This window comes from Panthera uncia (assembly GCF_023721935.1).
Source record: "Panthera uncia isolate 11264 chromosome A1 unlocalized genomic scaffold, Puncia_PCG_1.0 HiC_scaffold_17, whole genome shotgun sequence".
In the NCBI taxonomy this organism is placed as follows: Eukaryota; Metazoa; Chordata; class Mammalia; order Carnivora; family Felidae; genus Panthera; species Panthera uncia.
Window position 1 is genome coordinate 41,414,873 of NW_026057577.1, and position 22,779 is coordinate 41,437,651.

At 38.5% G+C, this 22,779-nt stretch overlaps 1 protein-coding gene across 2 annotated transcripts in view; it reads left to right on the forward strand.

The window, feature by feature from the left end:
* GPBP1 (GC-rich promoter binding protein 1) overlaps nucleotides 1-22,779 on the forward strand; it is a 75,511-nt gene that overhangs the window by 27,147 nt on the left and 25,585 nt on the right. For both annotated transcript variants that reach the window (XM_049649487.1, XM_049649488.1), the window contains exons 3-5: nucleotides 4,839-4,958; nucleotides 19,763-19,886; nucleotides 20,012-20,235. In XM_049649487.1, the coding sequence (XP_049505444.1) occupies nucleotides 4,896-4,958; nucleotides 19,763-19,886; nucleotides 20,012-20,235 (411 nt within the window). In that variant the 5' untranslated portion in view covers nucleotides 4,839-4,895. The remainder of the gene's footprint in view (nucleotides 1-4,838; nucleotides 4,959-19,762; nucleotides 19,887-20,011; nucleotides 20,236-22,779) is intronic.

Sequence of the window (22,779 nt, forward strand, 5' to 3'; positions counted from 1 at the left end):
GGATATTTAAGTCTGGTGCGTACACTTAATAAATATACAGTATTTCAATTAGGGTTTTTTCAGAACCAGTTTTCCTCTGGAGAATTTTTTTAATAGTTGATGTTTTAGACTGAAGGCATTTATTCATGAACAGGTTGTAAGCTGGTTGAGATTAGAAATTAGTATTTTCATACCATCAGCTTTTTTTGTAATTTTATTAAATTTTTTTTAATGTTTATTTTTGAGAGAGACAGAGTGTCAGTGGGGGCGGGGGTGCAGAGAGAGACTGAGACACAGAATCTGAAGCAGGCTTCAGCCTCTGAGCTGTCAGCACAGAGTCAGATGCGGAGATCGAACCCACAAGCTGTGAGATTATGACCCGAAGTCGGACGCTCAACTGACTGAACCACTGAAGCGCCACCATACCGTCAGCTTTTAAAACTCTTAATTATTTATGTCTACATGGGCCCATCAGACCTAATGGATCTGGTGGAAGTTTCCTAATAACCTGGAATTACTGGTTATTTACCCCCCCCACCCCCAGCAGTTTCCTGTAAGTACTAGTTTTTATATACAAACATTTTTGATGAGCGTATTTCTGATACTGTTTGTATTCATTTGTGTTAAGAAACAATTCATCATAGTAAATTTAAAGATCAAATTGGTTTTATTCAGTTTCATGAATGGGGTAGCATCCTATCTATCAAATAGATAAGAGCTTCTAGGAGCTGTACAAAATGGCAGGCTTTTATAGGCAGAAGAGGCTAGGGACAGGGAAAAAGTGGACTACTATATCTTTCATTAGGGAATGGAAGGGGTCTATCAGGTGATTACCACACTAGTGCTGACCAAGAAATTCCAGACTGACCAGCTAAGATTTGATTTTTGGAAAGGTCTGAAAGCACAGTCAGGTTACATAGTAATAAGTCTTGGTTTGTTGATGTGGGGCTTAGAATAAGTGACTCAGTTTGGGTCTTTTTGTTTCTTTTTAACGTTTACTAGGGAAGCCATAACAAAAACAAACTGAGTGTCTTAAATAAATTTATTTTCTCACAGTTTTGGAGGTTTAAAGTCCAAGATCAAGATGCCAACAGAGTTGGTTTCCTCTGAGACTTCTCTCGGTTTGCAGATGACCACCCTCTTGTTGCCTCTTCACATGGTCTCTTTTCTGTGCAACCCTGGTGTCTTTCATTGTGTCCAAATTTTCTCCTCTTATTAGGGCACAGAGAATTGGAATGGGACCCACTCTAACACCCTCATTTAAGTTAATCATCTGATTAAAGCCTTTATCTCCAAATATGGTTACATTCTGAGGTTGGGCAGTTAAAACTTGGATATGGGAGTTTGTGGGGGCAAGGGGGCACAATTTGTCTCCTAATATTATGCAGGGAAAGTAAGAATGAATTCTGATGGCACTAAGTGTGGCTAAAAAGAAAATGATAGGGTGGCACTTTCGAAAATTTAATTTGCCTTTATACAGGTAAGGGGGTAAAATTTCTTGTAGCCTCCTAGGTTCCCTGGTTTGGGGCACTGTAAATTAGACTGACAAAAGACAGATTAACAAGAGAAAAGAAATAAAAGTTTATTAGAATATTCTCTCATAGGGGAGTAATTTAGGGATGGTTAGAATTTGCTAAATAACTCTTTACCTAATTCCATTGGGGAGAGAGGGAGGGGAGAAAGGGCAGTAATGGAAAAACAAGATGTCTTGGGAAAGTTAGTAAGTGGACCCTTAGGAAAATTGATGGGAGAAATGATAGTTTGTGGCAATATCTCCGTTTGGGACTGAATTTTTTTTTTTTTTTTTTTTCTTTGTAGAGAAGAGTTGCTCCAGGGGAGCTGAATCATAAATGCTTTGGGAGGCTCTGCTTTTAGATAGATAAGGGATTTCAGGAACTAAAATGCTTTAGCTCAAAGCATTTGAGCTTTAGCTCAAAACTGTTAGGTTAAAATGGCATATTTTGGGGTGGCATATCATAATTCCTTCACACACTGTGTAAATGCCTTAATAAGCGTTTTTTACCTTTTTTTTTCAGAACGTGAAAATTTCTACCATTAGCTATTCATACTTTGTTCGTTAAAAACTAGGTTCAAATCACATTTAAAGATATTGCAGAAATGAATATGTAATAATAGTGATTTGCCACCTAGGGATTGTTTTTAGCATATAAGTTAGCGAAGATTGTTTAAAATAAGCTTTAAATTATTGGTTATTTTAGGTTATCTGCATTTCCCTGTGAATTTTTGATATAAAGTATAAAAACTTTTTATTCCCATTTAGTTACTGAAACTAATTTTAAAGAGTTTCCAACAAAAAGTTGTTGGAAAAGTAACATCTTGTCACAAACATCACAGAGCAGCTTAGTTTGTAGCTTCATTTCAGAATAGATAATGAAAATCCTTTATACATCCAAAGACACTTAAGTTTTACTTTTAATTTCAGAAAACTTGAAAGTGTAGTGTAAGATGACAGTAGAATTAGAGTTTACTGGATTGTTTGAATTTTTATGTAGTTAAGTATACTCTTCCATTTGTTTCATAAACGTATTACTGGAATTTGTCTCATATTTTTCAGATTTTATCAAGGTTTTTCCACATTGGGCTCATGGCTCATACGAGCATTTAGTATTTGAACATTTTCATTACCATAGTGAGTTAACCATTTGTATCTATTTCTGTATCTGGACACTCTTAACCTTAACCTTTAAATTTTTAAATAGGTCCCTACTGTTTGGAATAGTAAAAAAAAGACTACTTCTGTAGTATTTGAGAATGTTTTTTTAAAAAGTATTTTAGCAAGTTGGTGTGACTAAAGGATTCTGCCATAGAAATTATATTTGAAAGAATTTGGAAAAAGGAAGATTAACAATGGTATCGATTATTATTATTTTTTTTTTAATTTCACTGTTGAGATTAAGCAATTGTAAATACATTAGTCATTAGTAAACTCAGACCTTGGTAATGCATAGAAAATTTGATTCCTTCATCAACTGATAGTCTAAACTTTATAATGAAAGGAGTACAGTTGTCCAGTTGGCTTCTGCATTATTTAAAACAAACAAACAGAGGCGCCTGGGTGGCTTGGTCGGTTAAGTGTCCGACTTCGGCTCAGGTCATGATCTCGCGGTCCGTGAGTTTGAGCCCCGCGTCGGGCTCTGTGCTGACAGCTCAGATCCTGGAGCCTGTTTCAGATTCCGTGTCTCCCTCTCTCTCTGCCCCTCCCCTGTTTATGCTCTGTCTCTGTCTCAAAAATAAAAATAAACGTTAAAAAAAAAACAAAACCAAAAACTATGAATTTCCTGTTTAGATTGGGCTGGCAACTTGAAACTTTGATGGAGTTGATAGACGCATCCAAAAAGTTATATTTAGAGTGCAGAAAAGCTGTAGCTCCTGAAATATTTAAGATGACTGTTGTGATGATTATAATTTTAAACAGCCATTTTAATTATGGGCATTTTCAAATACACCTGTGACTAGGGAAAAAGTATACACCTCCTTGTACTACCATTTATAAACATGTGCAGCCTTTTTTTAGAAAAAAAAAATTTTTTTTAACATTTACTCATTTTTGAGGGACAGAGAAACAATAGGAGTGGGGGAGGGACAGAGAGAGAGAGAGAGAGACAGAATCCGAAGCAGGCTCCAGACTCTGAGCTGATAGCACAGAGACTGACGAGGGACTCAAACTCATGAACTGTGAGATCATGACCTGAGCCAAAGCCAGACGCTCAACCGACTGAGCCTCCCAGGTGTCCCAGCCCGTACCCCTGTTGAACATTATATGATTTTTAAAGCAAAAAAAAAAAAAAAAAAAATGTTTATTTATTTTGAGAGGGAGACCGTACTCATGTCTGAGCAGGGGAGGGGCAGAGAGAGAATCCCAAGCAGGCTCCTCTTTGTCCACTTAGAGCCCCACTGGGGCTCAATCTGAGAAACTGAAATCATGACCTGAGTCTGCATCAAGAATTGGGACTCTTAACTGACTGAGCCACCCCAGGTACCCCTAAAGCTAATTTTAAAGCAGATCCCAGGTGGATCAGTTTAATAGACTTCAGTATTTCTTTTAAATACCACCATCACACCATTATTATATCTAAATTGACTAATTTCTTAATGTCATTTAATGTTCACTTCATGTTTAAATTTTTGATTCATAATATTCAGTCTTTAAAGGTTGTTTGGTTTGAGTAAGGATCTGTATAAGGCCCACCTGTTGTGTTTGATTATTTGCATATTGACAGCCATTTATTTGTTGGGGGGAAAAAAAAAAAACGCAGATCATTTGACCTGTCCAGTATCGTGTGATCTGGATTTGCTGGGTTATTTCCCTCAGATGTCCTTAATTTGTTCCTGTTTGTTGAGCTTCCTGAAAGTTGGTAGTTAGATCAGATTTCAGGTTACATCTGGGGTGGGAGCAAGAATGTATTATAGGTAACATGGTTGTGCATCTTCATGTGTCACATCTAGAGACACTTGATGTCTAGTCTATTTGTGATTAGACCATTGTAACCTTAAAAAATAAGGTTTACTGAGGTATAGTTTACTTACACTGAAGTTGGCCAGTATTAAGTGTACAATTTGATTTTTGACAGATGGGTACATTTGTATAACTACAATCAATATAAAAACCTTGTTAGCTCAAAAACTTCCTCCTTCCCTTTGCAGTCATACCCGTACGCCTCAGGCCCTCACCCCCACTCTTCTGATCTAGTTTTTGTTACTGTATTTTTGCCTATTTCAGAATTTCATTATAATTGGAATCTTACAGTAGTAAGATCATTGTCACTCAGAAGAGCGCATAAGAAGATAAATTGGGCAAGGAGCTCCAGGTCTAATTTCCTTCCGTTTTTATATGACAGGGACTTGCCATGAGGTGTTGAAGCCTTGTTTCACTGAGTTGGAGAGACTGGACCTAAATGGCGCAGCATGACTTTGCTCCAGCCTGGCTTAATTTTCCTACTCCACCATCATCAACAAAGGTACTCTTTCTTGCATTTCTCTTTGTCTTTTTGTGTGCCTCTCAGTTCATGTTCTACACAAAGGTAGCTTAAATGTGAAGCCTTAGTATTTTTGAGGAGAAAATTTGTGTTACCGTCTAAATTCTCTTTTTTTTTTAATGTTTATTTTTGAGAGAGACAGAATGCAAGTGGGGGAGAATCAGAGAGAGGCGGGGGGCACAGAATGTGAAGCAGGCTCCAGCCTCCGAGCTGTCAGCACAGACACCGACGCGGGGCTTGAACTCACGAACCGTGAGATCACGACCTGAGCCAAAGTCAGACGCTCAGCCGATTGAGCCACCCAGGCGCCCCAAAATTATTTCATGTTGAATTTGTCAGTTTTAGTATACCATCACCATACTTGTTTCATTTACTTTGGTTGTCTTTTGTGCTAATCAAATTTGTACACATTTTGTTTTTTCTTTTAAAGTTTATTTATTTATTTGAGCCCGTGCATGTGCAAGGGAGTGAGAGAGAGAATCCCAAGCAGACTGCATGCTTTCAGCACAGAGCCTGTTCAGGGCTCTATCCCATAAACCCTGTTATCAAGATGATTTAAATTGAAATCAGGAGACAGAAGCTTAACTGACTGAGCCCCCCAGGCATCCCCCACACATTTTTATTCAGACCTGTTGGATACATTGAACTTTACTTTTGGATCTTCTTTGCCTATACTATTCTTCAAAGAAAATTTTTTTTAATATTTATTTTGAGAGAGAGAGAGACAGCACGTGAGCAGGGAAGGGGCAGAGAGAAAGGGAGAGGCTCCAGGTTCTGAGTTGTCAGCACAGGGCCCAACACCGGGCTCAAATTCCCCAGCTGTGAGATTATGACCTGAGGCAAAGTTGAATGCATAACCTGCTGAGCCACCCAGGGCCCCCTATCTGTACTATTCTTAAGAAAAATTTGAGGACTTTGAAGTCTTTCCATGCAACCAGAAGACTTTTCCAGATACATAAGACTTTGGCACAGCTCTAAAATTTCAGGAGTAATGAAAACTTTGCAGTGTTATAGATGAGGCCTCAGTAACGTAAGAAATGTTCCTTTTACTTAAAAACCCAAACATAATAGTTGGAATAAGATTTGTGAGGCACTGCAGTTGTCTTCCACTTAAAGACTTTTAAGTGTGGTGCCTGGATGGCTCAGTCCGTTTTGTCCGACTTCGGCCCAGGTCATGATCTCATGGTTCCTGAGTTTGAGCCCTACATCAGGTGTCTGCTGTCAGCCCTGAACCCGCTTCTGATCCTCTGTCTCCCTCTTTCTCTGCCCTTCTCTGTCTCAAAAATAAACACTTAAAAAGCTTGCTAAGTAAGAGAGGGACCTTGGAATTTGTTAGAATCCATCTGTCTGGCTTAATAGTTGTCTTTGACTTTGTTTTTTCCATAATGCAAAGGAATTGAGAGAGTCTTAATCACCTGTTTGCCTGTTAATCATACTCTACCATGCTAAGGTGTTCACCTAGGACCTTTTGAGGTACAGACAGTTCTTACAAAAACAGTTTGTTAAAAGTAGCTCTTATGGGAACAATTTTTGTACTTTGGAAAGTCGTTCCTCAGTCAGGACATGTCAGATCATAATAATTGGTCCATAGTTTTGGCTCATAATTTTGTACAGATGGATTCTCTGGAAGGTTAATTGAGTTCCTTGTTGTTCATACAATTACTGTGAGCCTAGACTAGAATCCAGGGTGCATTTCCTATTCCATTTCTTGACATAGGACTTATTTTGGAATGCTGTCAAATGATTAAACATCTCATTTCATAGCCTATAAAATGGGATTTGAGATTGGAGACTTCTGTTGATTAAGCTACTGAGATCACTTAAAAAAAATTTTTTTTTTTTTAACGTTTATTTATTTTTGAGAGAGCATGAGAAGAGGAGGGGAGAGAAAGGGGACACAGAATCCGAAGCAGGCTCCAGGCTCTGAGCTGTCAGCACAGAGCCTGACATGGGCTCAAACCCTCTAACAGCAAGATCATGACCTGAACCGAAGTTGGATGCTTAACCGACTAAGCTACCCAGGTGCCCCTGAGATCAATTTTTAATGTTTATTTATTTTTGAGAGAGTGCGAGCGAGCATGAGTGGGGGGAGGGGCAGAAAGAGGGAGACACAGAATCAGAATCAGGCTCCAGGCTCTGACCTGTCAGCACAGAGCCCTACCAGGGGCTAGAACTCACAAACCCCAAGATCATGACCTGAGCCACAGTTGGGATGCTTAACCAATTGAGCTACCAGGCGCCCCTGAGATCACTTCTTACAGATTTTCCTCCTTTCTTCTTAGGTATGGGTCTCTGCAGTTTGCTCCTCACCCTGTTAAAACCCAGCTGCTCTAATCTAGCCATTTAGGGGTCATTCTTAATTTGTGCCCACTTCACAGCCTGGATACATAAGAGTTTCGTGCTCCCCACCTTCCTTTTTTCTTTTTTTGTTTCCTTTTCTGAAATATGTATAAGACTTGTTTTCATTTGCAAGCCAATTAATAAAAATTATCAGTACCTGGAAAGTTAGTTACAACATATTAAAAAGTTTGGGAATACATCTTTTTTAATCAAAAGTGATTACTTTAACAAAGTATAAATGTTATGGTCTGCCATTTTATTTATTAAAATTTTTTAGCTTTATTTACTTTGAGAGAGACAGTGTGAGCCGGGGAAGGGACAGAAAGAGAGGGAGAGAGAATCCCAAGTAGGCATCTCACTGTTAGCACAGAGCCTGTTGTGAGGCTCGAACTCATGAACTGTGAGATATGACCTGAGCTGAAGTTGGACATTCAACTGTGCCAGCCAGGTGCCCCTAAAAAATTTTTTAAGTATATCCATTTATTTTGAGAGAGGGAGGAAGACAGGCAGGGCAGAGACACTGGGGGAGAGAGAATCCTAAGCAGGCTCTGTACTGTCAGTGCAGAGTCCAGTGTTAGGCTCCAACTCACTGACCTGAGCTGAAGTCACGAGTTAGATGCTTAACTGACTGAGCCACCCAGGTGCCCCTGTGGTCTGCCATTTTAATCTGTAATTCTTTTTTATGTATGTATTTATTTATTTGTTTTAAACTTTGATTTAGTTTTTATTTGAATTATAGTTATTTAAAGTACAATATTGGTTTTAGGAGTAGAATTCATTGATTTATCACTTACAGTGCTCAAAAAATTGAGATTAATTTTTGTCTTTGTTCAGATGTTAATCTGAGATTTATATGTGGTGAAATCCTTACTGCTTTCCTGAACCTGACTCTTTCTGGATATAGGTCTACATGAATGATGATGATGATTTTAGAAATTGGGATTGCCTATTCTGAATCTCAATTCTGATTTGTTCTGAATTACCTACAGAAAATAGTATTTGAAGTCTTAACTAGCAGTAGTTGAAATTATTTGTTTAGACCTTACCCAGACCTTTTGTGACAAACACAAAACTTTTAGTAATGACTTCTTAAACTTTCCATCTTATCTTTTCATGTCTCAAAGTCTCACTATTCATCGAGTCTCATTTATAATTAACCTCTTGTTTTCTGCCAGAGCCCTTTTAATCTTCTATGAAATAAGTGGAACAGACATTAATCGACTGTGGGTTTCTCTATTTCAACATAACAGAATTCTTTCATTTATTTGTTGTTTGAAGGGATGATAAGAGGACTTGAAATAAAAAGAATGTTTTTAGAAGAGCATTTTAGCAGTTTTCTGAGGTGTGTAGAGTTTTAGCCCCATCATGTGGTGAAATTATAAACTGCATGTGGTTGATTATATGTCTGGCATAACCTTGAGCTGTTGATTGGGACCCAGTAAAAAGTAAATTTTACATAATGTTTTTGTATACACACAGGTGTAACTAAAACAAAAGTCAGTATACCTGTGGTGCACTAATATATTCTCTTGTGGTTTTCTGTTCTCTTTTTTTCCATTAAAAAAATGTAAATTGTTAGAACTGTTACTGTCATCCTTTAATAGGTCCTGAGTTGCATTTTAAAGAACATTTAAAAAGTAACAATTTTATTATTGAAGCATTACTGAACTGAAATGGTTGTAGATACTGGAAAGTTTTAAATAACTCTTTGGTTTAGAATCTTCTCCTTCTAGTTGTCTTACTTGAGGAAGGATGATAAAATGATCCCTGTAATAGGCTGCTCTGAAGTATCCTTTCATAGTATTGTTAGAAGGAGAAAGACTCCAGGGGCACCTGGCTGGCTCATTCAGAAGAGTACGTAACTCTTGATCTTGGGGTCCTCAGTTGCAGCCCCACAATGGGTGTGAAACCTACTTAAAAAAAAAAAAGTAGGGGGGAAGGTGCCTGGGTGGCTCAGTCACTTAAGCTGTTAAGCGTCTGACTCTTGATTTCGGCCCAGGTCATGATCTCACTGTTCAGATGGCGCAGAACTTGTTTGGGATTCTCTCTCCCCCTGACCCTCCCTCTCTTTCTCAAAATAAATACACTTAAAAAACAAATTAAAAAAGAAGGAAGATTCCAGGGGTGTGATACTAAAAGAGCAAATGGGTGGTAGGAAATAAGAAAATATGGGAATTTTTATTCTTCTTAAATAAAAAGTGACATTAAACTTGTGACCTTCCACTGCAGTTAATACATATTCATATTCAGTATTCTGTAGTTACTTCTGTCACTAGCATTAGTGCATTATGGATTCTTTTTTGGCAGCATCTAAAAAATAGTGGTTTAATATTTACCAAAACTTTGTTATTTTCCAAGTTTATTTTTGTGAGAGAGTGAGTGAGCATGAGGGGGCAGAGGGGCAGAGAGGAGACAGAATCCCATCCAGGCTCTGTGCTGTCAGTGCAGAGCCTGACTCAGGTTCAAAGCCAGGAACCGTGAGATCATGACCTGAGCTGAAATCAGGAGTTAGAAATCAAGAATTTAAAGTTCAGGCTAAAGAGAGGATCAGAAAGTTCAGTCAGACTGGTAGTGGAGTTCATTGAAACTTCTTGTTTACTATGTAAAGTTTTTATTAACTAGGGACTCATATTGTGAGCATCTGAGAAAACATTGCTAAATTAATTTTTTAAAAGGAATCCAGGATAAGATTTAAAGTATGTAAAAGGTAAAGAGGGATAGAGATGGTTTCTTCCTTATTACAGATGTTGTAATAGCTTTTTTTTTGAGTCCTCATTATATGCCAGTGACTGTATATAACACTTGATGTGAATGCTAATAAAAATCATAGGCAGTAAATTCTCTTTTTTTCTCTCCCATTTACAAAGGAGGGAACTGAGGTTGAGAGAGAGGAATATGTGCCCCAAAGTGCTAAAGCTAGGATAGGAGTCCAGGTAGTAGCCTAATTTTCAAAAGTGCTTTTATGTAAATGCTTTTGTTAAATACTAGAATGCTTTTGTGTAAACATCAGAATATATATATTTTCAAAGTTTATTTTGAGAAAGGAAGAGAGGGAGGGGCTGAGAGAGAGAGACAGGGGATGGGAGTGGGGGGAGTGAATCTCAAGCAGGTTCCATGCTGTCAGTGCAGAGCTGGATGCAGGGCTCAATCCCATGCACTGAACTGTAGTATTGTGGTCTCAACTGAAACCAGCAGTCCTACGCTTAACCGACTGAGCCAGCCAGGCGCCCTTACACCAGAATATCTTTATTCTGGTTTGGATAAATGAAATTTTCTTCAGAGATGGCCTCTCCAATATCTTTCTATGATCATCAGTACATACAGATTGAACTATTCAGTGGCTGTGTAATCTTTTATTGAATATTTCTACATGGGTTATTTAATTAGTTTACATATTAATGGACTAAGCTGTAGGTTTAGGCATCTCTCAGATATATTTGTAGGGTGAAATTTAGCAGTATAATCAGTGGATCAGGGTTTGTACATTTTGGTTGGTAATGTGTAATTGCTTTCAAATTTTATGAGGGGGGCTAGTGTTCTCAGTTTTGGCAAAACTGGATGTTTTCACATTATGTGAAATTAGATGTAAAATAGTACTTCATTGTTTTGATTTGCATTGTTTAATTATGGTTGAGTGTATTTTGGTGTTACGAAGAGTTTCTTAACTGCTTGTTCAGGGACACCTAGGTGGCTCAGTCTGTTGAACGTCCAACTCTTGATTTCGGCTCAGGTCATAATCTCTTAGTTGTGGGATTGAGTCTTGGCTTTGGCTCTGCTGACAGCACGTATCATGCTTGGGATTCATTCTCTGTCTCTCTTTCTGCCCCTTCCCCACTCTTATCCATGTACTCTTTTTTTTTCTCTCTCAAATAAATAAAAAAAGAACTGCTTATTCATGTAATCTATTTCTTAGTGATTTGCAACATCTTTTTTCATATTGGAGAATTTGCTGTATGTAGTAAATATTTGTTTTGATAATTCTTCTTACATTTATTTTAATTCCTGTGTAGTTAACATGCAGTGTTACATTAGTTTCAAGTGTACCAATGTAGTGTTTGAACAATTCAGTACATGTTTTGATAATTCTTTAAAAAATCATGTAGAGGGGTGCCTGGGTGGCTGAGTCAGTTAAGCGTCTAACTTTGGCTCAGGTCATGATCTTGGGGTTCATGAGTTCAAGCCCTGCTTCATGAGTTCAAGCCCCCCACGTCAGGCTCTGTGCTGACAGCTCATAGCCTTGAGCCTGCTTCGGATTCTGTCTCCTTCTGTCTATGCCTCTTAACCCACTCACGCTCTGTCTCTCTCTTTCAAAAATAAATATTAAAAATTTTTTTAAAAATTAAAAAAAAGTGACTTTAAAAAACCATGTCGAATTTTTTTTTTTTTTTTTTTTACACATTTATTTATTTTTGAGAGACACAGTGAGAGCACTAGCAGAGGAGGGGCAGAGAGAGGAGACCCAGAACCTGAAGCAGGCTCCAGGCTCTGAGCAAGCGTTCAGCATAGAGCCTGTTGCGGGGCTCAAACCCACAAACCGTGAGATCATGACCTGAGCTGAAGTTGCATGCTTAACTGACTGAGCCACCCAGGTGCCCCACCATGTAGAATATTTTAATGAAATACTCAAGCATACAAAGGAGTACAGATAATAATTAAATGAATACTTATTAAAAACACAAGACAGTCCTTTCTTAACATTTTGCTATGTCAGCTTTTATTTCTTTGGGAAGTAAGGCATTATGTATGCAGTGAAGTCCACTGTTGTTATTTCTTCACAGTCCTTTGTTTTTATTTTCCCCAAGTATTCTCAGTGCATGTTCTTATAACTACATATGCAAATGTCAAATAGTATTGTTATATATGTTTTTTATTAGTAATTATCGTTTATATAAAGTCTGCATCTTTTACATTCATTATATTTTTGAAAAATTTTCTCCCATGTTGATATCTGCAGAATTAGTGTAATTATTTTAAAACTCTATATGGTATCCTATTTTTTGTCTCTGTATTAGATTTAATTTGTCCATTTAAGTTTAGATTGTTTAAAACGTCACTTCATTGGAATGTTCTGGTAATATGTCCTTGAACACATGAATTAAGAATTTTTTAGGTCACTGCACTGCTCCTCACACTTTTTTTTTTTTTTTAAACATTTATTTATTATTGAGAGACAGAGACAGAACATGAGCATGGGAAGGACAGAGAGAGAGGGAGACACAGATTCTGAAACAGGCTCCAGGCTCTGAGCTGTCAGCACAGAGCCCAATGTGGGGCTTGAACTCACCAATTGCGAGATCATGACCTGAGCCGAAGTCAGACACTTAACCGACTGAGCCACCCAGGTGCCTCTCCTCACACTTTGAATGGATAAGAAAATAACGTGGGGATTTTATTAAAATGCAGATTCTGATTTCAGTAGTTCTTGGATGAGACCCTAATTCCAACATATTCAAAGTGATGCTGATATCTGCTTCTCTGTAGACCAGTTTCAATAGAAGGTTCCAACTTACAGTTAGAAGAAAAATTGTTGGGACTTGGTTAGATATTGCCAAATTCATTTTTGTGTGGTGTAGTGATGTATACTCTTGTATGCTGTGTAGAACTATTGTCTTTACTTTAATTCTTGCCAAAATTTTATCATAGTTAACTTCTCTGCAAATCCTTGTTTCTTGGACAAGGAGTTAACATTTCTGTGAAATGCCTCTTCACGTCATTTGTTAACTTCTTTTGGGTTGCTTTTTTTTCTCTTATTAGTTTAGGACAAAATTATACACATCATTACACACATTGTGTATATATTATATGTATATGTGTGTATAGGTCATCTTTAATGTCTTTAAAATTACAGGTTTTTTCCAGTTTTTCATGAATTAGGTATATTCAAGTATTTCCCAGTACTTGTTGCTATTTTAAACAGTATTTTAAAAAGATTTATCACTGGGGAGCATAGCTGGCTCAGTCAGAAGAGCATGTGACTCTTGATCTTGGGGTTGTGAGTTCAAGACCCACAATGGGCGTAGAGCTTACTTAAAAAGTAGTAAGTGGTGCCTGGGTGGCTCATTAGGTTAAGTGTCCAGTCCGACTTTGACTAAGGTCATGATCTCACAGTTGGTGAGTTTGAGCTGTACATTAGAGAACCTGCTTTGGATCCTCTGTGTCCCTTTCTCTACCTACCTCCCATGGGTTTGCTCATTCACTCTCTCTCTCAAAAATAAATAAACATTAAAAAAAAAATAAAAGACTTCATTATTACTGTTCGTTGCAGATATATTGTATCTTGTGCTAGTATTGTATCTAGCAACTTTAATTCTTACCCTGTGTTATATTTTGGATTTTTAAGCCTGGGCAATCATTTATTCACAAATAATAAGTTTCCTAGCTACCTTTTTGGTCCTATTGTATTTCTCTTTTTTTTCCCCCCGTTAGTTATATGTCTTATTCTTACGTTACTTTGCTGACTATATGTCAATCTGTGAAGGATCTGGGTTTTATCCTATTTGCAAGGTAATATAGATGCAGGGAGAAGACTGCTGAGTCCGTGACCAAGAGCTTTATTACTTATTAGCATGACAAATATGATATTGGCACTGATTCTTTATGCCCCCTAAAACTTTGGGTAGTTGACGTTGAAGGGCCCACGTGGATGCTACCCTTGGTGCTGAGTGGGGAATTTATTATAAGCCTGCTCTTTGTCCCAGAGAAGGATGTTACCTATCATCCCTCAAATGGTGCTTACTGCAAACTTCACCTTGAGAAATGGGCCATAGAAAGAGCAGTGAAGGTCTTGCATTTTTGGCATATTAGAACAGAAGGAAATGCTCACCGTCTGTGGTGGTTTGCCTGTCCCAACAGCTCTACAATCAGCTCTATGTGTTCTTGGCCAAACTTGTATTTTCATATGACTACCATTCAGCCAGCCACTCTGATTATTTTGATAGAGGCTAGAACAAAATTCATTTAATTGTCTTAAACAGCATTTAATTAAGGCTACTGTTAACATCCCTGACAGCCAGGTGAGGCCAGGATTCAGCTGGATGTGAACAAGTCCTAGAGTGGATCAGTAGGTAATTTTTCAGCCAGACAGTATATGGTCTACGCCTGCTGTATTATCCATTAAAATGCACTCAAGAGAATTTAAACTGATCTGAATTTTGGTGTCATTAACCTACATTTATAAGGATAATAGGTGGTCCAAAAATCAACTCTCACCCTTAATAGAAGACAATCTGTGACTTATTTTCCCTCACATAGAAACATTGAAGGGGTACACATCAGTTTAGTTAGGGATTTGTTATTAACCTTGTTTTGGATAACTTTTACATTAGTTCAGTTAAGAAGCATAGACGGTGTCACCATTACTTGCAGCATCATTTGCCATATGTGGCATAACAGAATACTGCTCAGGTGTTGGGAGAATCATGAATTTTTATCAGAATGAAACCATTTTTTTTAAGCGTTTTTTACACATTGACTTTCAGGAGCTGCTGTTGATATCAGGCACAGGAGAATATTTAAGGATTGTTTATGGCCATCTGAGTTTTTCTGATTTTGAAGTATGAGTAGGGATGACCCTTCTAGCAGTAGATCAGTGTTTTCTTCTCTTTTTCTGTTTGAATCAGGCCTTGGTGCTGTTTCTAGGGGATAGAGCATTAATTGTTTTCCTTTCTTCCAGTACTTTCTGGGGTCAAAGATGTTCCCTCTACAGATGCTAGGGGTTTTCTTTTTTAATATTATTTTATTATTTTTGAGAGAGAGAGACAGACAGTGTGAGTGGGGGACAGGCAGACAGGGGAGACATAGAATCCAGAGTAGCTCCAGGCTCCGAGCTGTCAGCATAGAGCCCGACGACACGGGGCCCGAACCCACAAGCTGTGAGATCATGACCTGAGCTGAAGTCGGACGCCTCAACCAACAGAGCCACCCAGGTGCCCCTAGCGTTTTTTCTTTTACACCCATGAAATTGGTGTGTCTCATTTGTTGTTGTTGTTTTTTTAATGTTTATTTACTTTTGAGAGAGAGAGTGAGACAGAGTGTGAGCAGGGGAGGGGCAGAGAGAGAGGGAGACACAGAATCTCAAGCAGGCTCCAGGCTCCGAGCTGTCAGGACAGAGCCTGATGTGGGGGTCGAACCGTGAACCGTGAAAACATGATCTGAGCCGAAGTCAGACACTTAACTGACTGAGCCACCCAGGCACCCCTTATGTGTCTCATTTGGATAGCTGACTTCACTTAAAAGAAAATTCCCTACTTGTACCCAGATTTTTTGGTTTGGAAGAGTTGGATGTGAGTGGAACCAAGGACATTTTTACATAATTGCAGTGATGTATCATATTGCTCACCCTAGTCCACATTGGACCTTACTGAGGACTGGGTGAGAGATAGTCACACAAATGGTCAGTCTTCAGATACAGGACCATCTCCCTCCAAAAAGAGAATCCACGTGGCCAAACCAGATTATTTGAATTCCTTAGATTTCTTTTTTGGCCAGTGCATCACCCTGAGAGGTAGATTGGCCTGCAGTTTCTCTTAGGAGAAAGAAACAACATGTCAAGGGATAATCAGGGCAAATCCTGGTATTTTGTTTTTTAAAGTTTATTTTATTTATTTTTGAGAGAGAGAATTCCAAGTAGGCTCCACGCTGTCATTGCAGAGCCTGATGCAGGGCTTGATCCCACGAACCTGTGATATTAAGACCGGAGCCAAAAGCAAGAGTCAGATGCTCAACTGACTGAGCCACCCAGGTGCCCCCAGAATCCTGATATTTTAAAAATAGGTCTGTATTATCTCATAACTCATTTTTTAAAATCCTAAATACTACCTAGGAAATGGCTAAGAAAAGATGATTTCTTTATGGGTTTGTTGCATTCATTGACCAAAGTGTCTCATTAAGGTGTGTGAAATGAGGAATGTAGAGTTGTAGATTGTCCAGAGTTGAACGTTGAGACTGTTAGTGTTGCTTGACATTACTGGATGCCTGCGGATAGTAGAGGGTATAGAGTATCCATTTAGTATTTGAATATCGAACCATTGCAGGTTGAACTTTATGACAAAAGATGTACTATTACTGGAATGTTAGTGCTTGGAATACCAAAAACATGACATGGATTTATTTCAAGGGTCACGATAGTGTGACCAGAGTTAGAGTTAGCCAGTCAGATTGCAGCAACAATACTGTAACCTGAAAAAATTTCAACAGTGAAGAAACACTATAGATAGCTCCAAGAAGTGATCAGTGATTTGATGCAGTTCGTCTTGTGTAACGTGGCCTCCTTTGCAGCCTCCTTTGCAGCACAACAAGTAGATGAGCTGTTGGCAGGAGTCTCAGGCTGGCATGCAGAGGTGGCTTCTGCATCAGAAAGGAAAAGTCGTTTATTTTGTGACCAGTCTACGGTAGTGGATTGTTACAGGTCTGGTGTGGTGGATCTAGGTAGCATGCTACAGACTTCAGCAGTATTCTGATTTTAGTTCTTTATGCTAGTGCATCTTACTGTGAGCATCTGAGTGACTCAGATTGTCTCATCAGCTATAGTTTCAGTTTGTGACTCCAAAGAATTACCTTTAATCTGCCAGTCTCTAGTTTCTCAGGTGACTGGCCAGATGACTGGACGTTGGCAACAGTGGAAGAGGCAGAAAAATAATAGAAAATGTCTAGTCCTTAAAGCTTATCTAAGGCCAGGGTCCTGCTTTTCATTTTAGCCCTTTGTGCTGACTGACAATCCATTTGGTCTTCCAGAGTTGTTGAGGCTGGATGGCTGCTGCCACCCAGTGGACACTGTCCTCTCTTAACCTAGTTGAACCAGACCCGGGGAATTAAGGGAACTATGATTTGAGAGCCTTATTGAACCAGGAGCTTGTTAAGGTGGCAGGCAGAGGAATAAGGTTTACTGTAAAGGGTAGTTGCCACTTCTTTGTGCAAAACAAATGTCCCGGTAGCCAGGTCAGCTGCATGCTCAAATACTTTTCATTAGGTTGAGAGCCCTAATGGGCTCCTTTTTTTGTTCTTAGTTTAAGTTGTTCACTTTAAGAGCTCGGCAGTAGGGCAAGAGCCATATTCCCTTTAGAAAGGGGATGTATGTGTCAGGCACATGGCACTTCTGTACTGGGAAATAGCCTCTCTGAATATCCCATTACCCATCAAATCTTCAACTCTGTCTCTGATATTTTTTCTTTCTTTTGAGAGGCTTTGGTGTTTCTGCTAGACGACCTGGAAGGGGGACAGAAATCACCTGTCATCCTGTCATATCCCTGAATGGAAGAATCTTGAGCATTTTCATTACAAGCATGTAACATTAGTACCAAGTTAAAACATAACAAACAATGGTAAATTGAATTGGCCTAAAGGCCCCACCTGCAAGATCACTTTAATTTCCCTTTCCTACTGCTGAATTTTCTCCAAACTCCAAAATCAGTCAAATTGGGTTTTAGTGGCATCTTTTCTCACTATAGTGACACTGACGGAGAAGTTTTGTCCATGCGCTTTAAGGTTACACTCTAAGCTTTCAGGAAATGATTTCTTCATCTGTGAATGAGGGAAAGTACAGGGTGGAGGAGAAAACCACTCCTTTGGGCATTGGATAGGTGGCTTGTAGGCTTTTTGTTTTCTGATTCCTCAACTCAGAGTTGATGTTGCCTCTTCTCTTGTGTACCTTTTGGCTTCATCAAACACCCAGGATGGGGCCTTTCCTCCCCCCATACACCACATTGACTTGGCTTTGCCCCACATTCCTCAGTATTTTCAGCCACCCTTCTCTTAGTACTGTGTTGCTCCTCATGGGAGTGAGATGGTGACTTGAGCATGTATGTCTAGCAGAGCTATAGAAGTTTGTCAGTTTCCTTAAATATCAGTGTACTTGACATTCTCATTAAAGTTGCTAAGGTTGATGTAGTGGGAAGTGGGGGGGGGGGGGGGATCAGGGAGTACAGAAGGCACAGAACACTTCCACTACAGCATGCTAGGCTCTGCATTTACTTTGTTGCCAAGAAGTCAGTAGTGTTAACATAATTCCTTCTCATAAGTTTTTAATCTTCCTAAAACTCCATTTATCCTCATTGCTGACACCATTTATTTCAGTGTGTAGTTGCTTTGGCTCAGCAGCCACAGCAGTATTGCCTTTCACTTGGGGCCCCAGTCATAATAAAAAATCCCTTTGTTCTACCATTCATGGGAGAATTACAACAACTAAGGCACTGTTTGGGTGCCTTGTTTCAATTCTACTCCTTGCCACTTGGCTGTTAAACATTGAGGGATGCTTACTTCCACCTATCACTTGGATGATAGCAGTTGCTGCCAGGATCATGAGAGTCCTCTCTTACCCTAATCTGGCCTGCAGACCCTTGTTTTAATTTTTTTCTAGAGAATTTTAGCTCTGTTAGTGTTGCATCCTCATCACCAAAACTGTTAGGGTCTGTGAAGGGTTTGTGTTTTTATCATACTTGCAGGCCTAGCATGGTTAGCCTGTTGTTGTTTCATGGATGCTGGTGAAGACCTGAGGTGGTCAAGGACTATCTTTCATGGCACAATAAACAGCATCAGGATAAGGCTGGGGCAATAGGGGAATGATACCACAAGGTCCCACAGTGGCAATGTGGAAAGGCCCAGGGGATGACCCAGTATGTGCAGTGGTTTACATTTCAACTGATGTACTCTGCTCATTGTCCTGGAGATGGTTGTAACAAAATCCAACCCAGAGAAATGGTCAGGGCATTTAAAAAGTTGGAAGTTTTGATTGTGATTTTATCAGATTCATGGGCTAATGCTGGGGAAGAAGAGCAACCTTTAAAAACAGTTGTGGCTTTTTATGTTCTTTGTAAATCCCTAATTTTTAAAAATAGTTTTTATAAATAATTATTATTTTTTTAGATTTTAGTTATAAGTAATCTTTACACCCAATGTGGGGCTTGAACTTACAACCCCGAGGTCCATAGTCACATGATCCACTGACTGAGCCAGCCAGGTGCCTCTATACATTCTTTAGATAATTTTCAAAAAACACTTGTTGTGGGGAAGAGGAGTTTGGAAATCAATCTGGAGAACTTAAAATAGAACTTAAGCTTCATTTGCCATAACTTTCTGTTCAAGAAAATCTTGAGCCATTTATATTTAAATTAAGTAATGTATGATACAGAATGTCAAATTCTGTTACTTAAGAGAAGTGTACTACGTTTTGCCTTGTTTCCCTTACAGTGGTATTTTACTTTTAAAGTTTTTGGGTAAGTAGATGTGGTTGTTAAGCTCTTTCAAAATAGCTTCCATTAGACAAGGAAAATAGACCAACAGTGGAATCCATCTTTTAATATGTTACCAGTTAACCAAATACATGGACAGTAAATACAGAATGTTCTTAACCATTTAGAATTCTTGGAAATAATGTAGGCCGGATTATTACTAGTTTTTAAAGTTATATTTAGGTTTTATGTGTATGTTCATGTATGTGTTTATGATTTCAGTCGTCACTGAATTTTGAGAAGCATTCTGAAAATTTTTCATGGACAGAAAATCGTTACGATGTGAATCGTCGACGACACAACTCTTCAGATGGCTTTGATTCTGGTATTGGACGTCCTAATGGAGGTAAAATTTGCTAAGAAATGAGAGTGTAGGATGATTTTCTTCATGTTGTTTTAAGAATGTTTTGTGATTCAGTAGTTAACCAGAGCCATCTTTGAATTTATGTTACTTTACCATTCTTAAATAAGGTAACTTTGGAAGGAAAGAAAAAAATGGATGGCGGATGCATGGAAGAAATGGTACTGAAAACATAAATCATCGAGGGGGATACCATGGTGGAAGTTCTCGTTCTCGTAGCAGTATTTACCATTCTGGGAAAAGCCAAGGACTACATGAAAACAGCATACCTGACAATGAAGCAGGGAGGAAAGAAGACAAGAGAGAACGCAAACAGTTTGAGGCTGAGGATTTTGTAAGTTTCTTGTAACTTTAATACAAATGAGGTTTCTGCAAGCGCCATTTTAACATCAAGGCTTTCTTATGAGATTTTATCACTATGGTTCATATCTATAGAAATCACACTTGGTTCAATTATGTTTAATCTTTAACATTTTGTGAGGCTCTTTGTTTATATAATTCTCTTTCCTCAATTCCTCTCCCTCCTCCTACTTACTCCTGTGTCTTAACCATATAATCATTTAAAAACTTTCGATAATCTGTGTCATTTTATTCCTTAAATTTGAACAGTTTCCCTTAGAAACAATGGCTGAGCTTGCTAGCTTTTTTGCAAGTGCATCATAACATCTCTGAAAAGCTTTTAAGCTTTTGGAAAGAATATTTTACTAGTACATTTTATTTAGACTGTCTCTTTTAAGTAATGTTTTATTATTCATTTATTACCTTTTTTTATAAAATTATTTTAACGTTTATTTTTGAGACACACACAAACACACACACATACACACACACGCACGCACACACAGAATGTGAGTGGGAGGTGGTGCAGAGAGAGAGGGAGACACAGAAGCTGAAGTGGGCTCCAGGCTCTGAGCTGTCATCACACAGCCTGATGCAGGGCTTGAACTCAACTAATGGTGAGATCAGACCCAAGGTGAAGTCAGACACTTAACTGACTGAGCCACCCAGGTGCCCCCATTCGTATATTACTCTTAAGTTACTTCCAGGATAGTTCTCCTTGTCTTTCAGCTACTTTATTCAAAAGTTTCTTAGTGGTTAGGGAAGGTAAACCACTTGTTGGCTTAGGTCAGATACAATTAGAAAAGTTAACTTCACTTTTAAAAACAAATTATGAACTAGTTACAGACAGAATTTTTTCTTTCTGTATGTCTGTCTCCCTTTCCTCCCCTTCCTTCCCCTCCTTTTTTTGAGAGAGCACGCGCAAGTGAATGATGCGGGGCGGGGGGAGATAGAGAATCCCACAAGGGGCAGAGGGAGAGAGAAGTGGGGCTCATCTGAATTGGGGCTCGTGCTCACCTGCTGCAGGACTCGAGTTCACTAACTGTGAGGTCATGGCCTGAGTTGAAGTCAGATGCTTAACCAACTGAGCCACTCAGGTGCCCTACAAAAATTCAGAATTTTCTTAATTCTTCTTTATTTTTAAATCTCACTATGTGACTGTCTAAACACACTGCTTCTCTAGTTGCATGAAAAATTGGTCTCGTGTAAAATCTTACTGATCTTGGCATTTTTTCTTGTGGTTCATCTCTGGTAATTTATTATTTGTATATGTTCGTTCTTCATTCAGTATATATTTGAGTGGCTCTGAGTCTAGCTGTTTTGAAAGGTGAAACAAGATAGCAAGGTCCTGCTCTCACTGAGTTTCTGTTCTATTAGATGTATTCACAACATAAAAAGAAAGTAATTAGTATTTTGTAGAAAATTTAGGTAAAAAGTGACAGGACGGCTACTTTTTGGAGATCAGGAGACGTTTCTCTAGGGAAGTGACATTTAATCTAGGGCCTGGTTGGTAAGGAGTCAGCTTTATTAATCCTGGGAAGAGGGCCTAAGGTGGGGAGCAAGCTTGTAATGTTTGAGGGGGAAAAGGTCAGTATGGGTAAAGTGACTATTCAACCAGATTAGAGAGGTAGCAGAAGGTTTTGATTGAGTAGGACCTGGGCAGGTAAAGGGAAAGACTTTCAGTTTAATTATAGGTGCAGTAGGACGAAGCTCCTTTGGATCAAAGGAAAACTTTCGATCATTTGATCTGATTTTAATTTTTTAGAAGAATATTTTAGTTGTTCGATCTTGAATGAATAACAGTGAGTGAGAGCAGGGAGACCAGTTAGGAAATAGTGGTATTAGTTCAGAAGAAAATGATGGCTTGGCTTGAACTGTGTAGCTGTGACTAGCAAAGATAGTGTTTTTGTTACTTTATTACAACAGCCTTGTTGTCGCTGTTGCTGATAACTTCCGAGGTCATGATCCTAGCCCTGAAGATAGATAGACCTATAGTGTAATTTCTAATACTGTATTTTTTAGAAAGCACCTATTGCTTCCACGAAAGTCTTCTCAGTCTTGTTAAGTTTGTATCAAGGAATCATACTGGTATGCATGTATACTCTTTTGGGACTTTACTTACAGTAATGTCATTAGAGTGTAAATAGTTTACTTTTGTTGGTAAGTAAAATATATCAGGATTCATTTTATTCAACATGTGTTAAATACCTTCTTTAAGGCAGGCATTGTTGCTAGGTAACACAGAAAATACCTGGAAATTTAGGATTCTAAAATTGGTTTTGAGTACACATTCAATGCTGAAATCACTTTTCTTTTTAATATCCTGTGAATCACTTGTTGAAATAAAAATTTGTACTTTGTTTTGAGAATGAGTGTGTTACAACGAATGCATCCAGCAACGAAAACCTAACACCTGTTGGGAATAGTCTGATTTTTCTCTTCCTTGCTTTTGACTTTAGGCTAAGAAAGGGTGATTTTTTCCAGTTGATGAAAAGACCACATTGCCTTGTTTGCTCTTTTTTTTTTTTTTTTTTTTTTT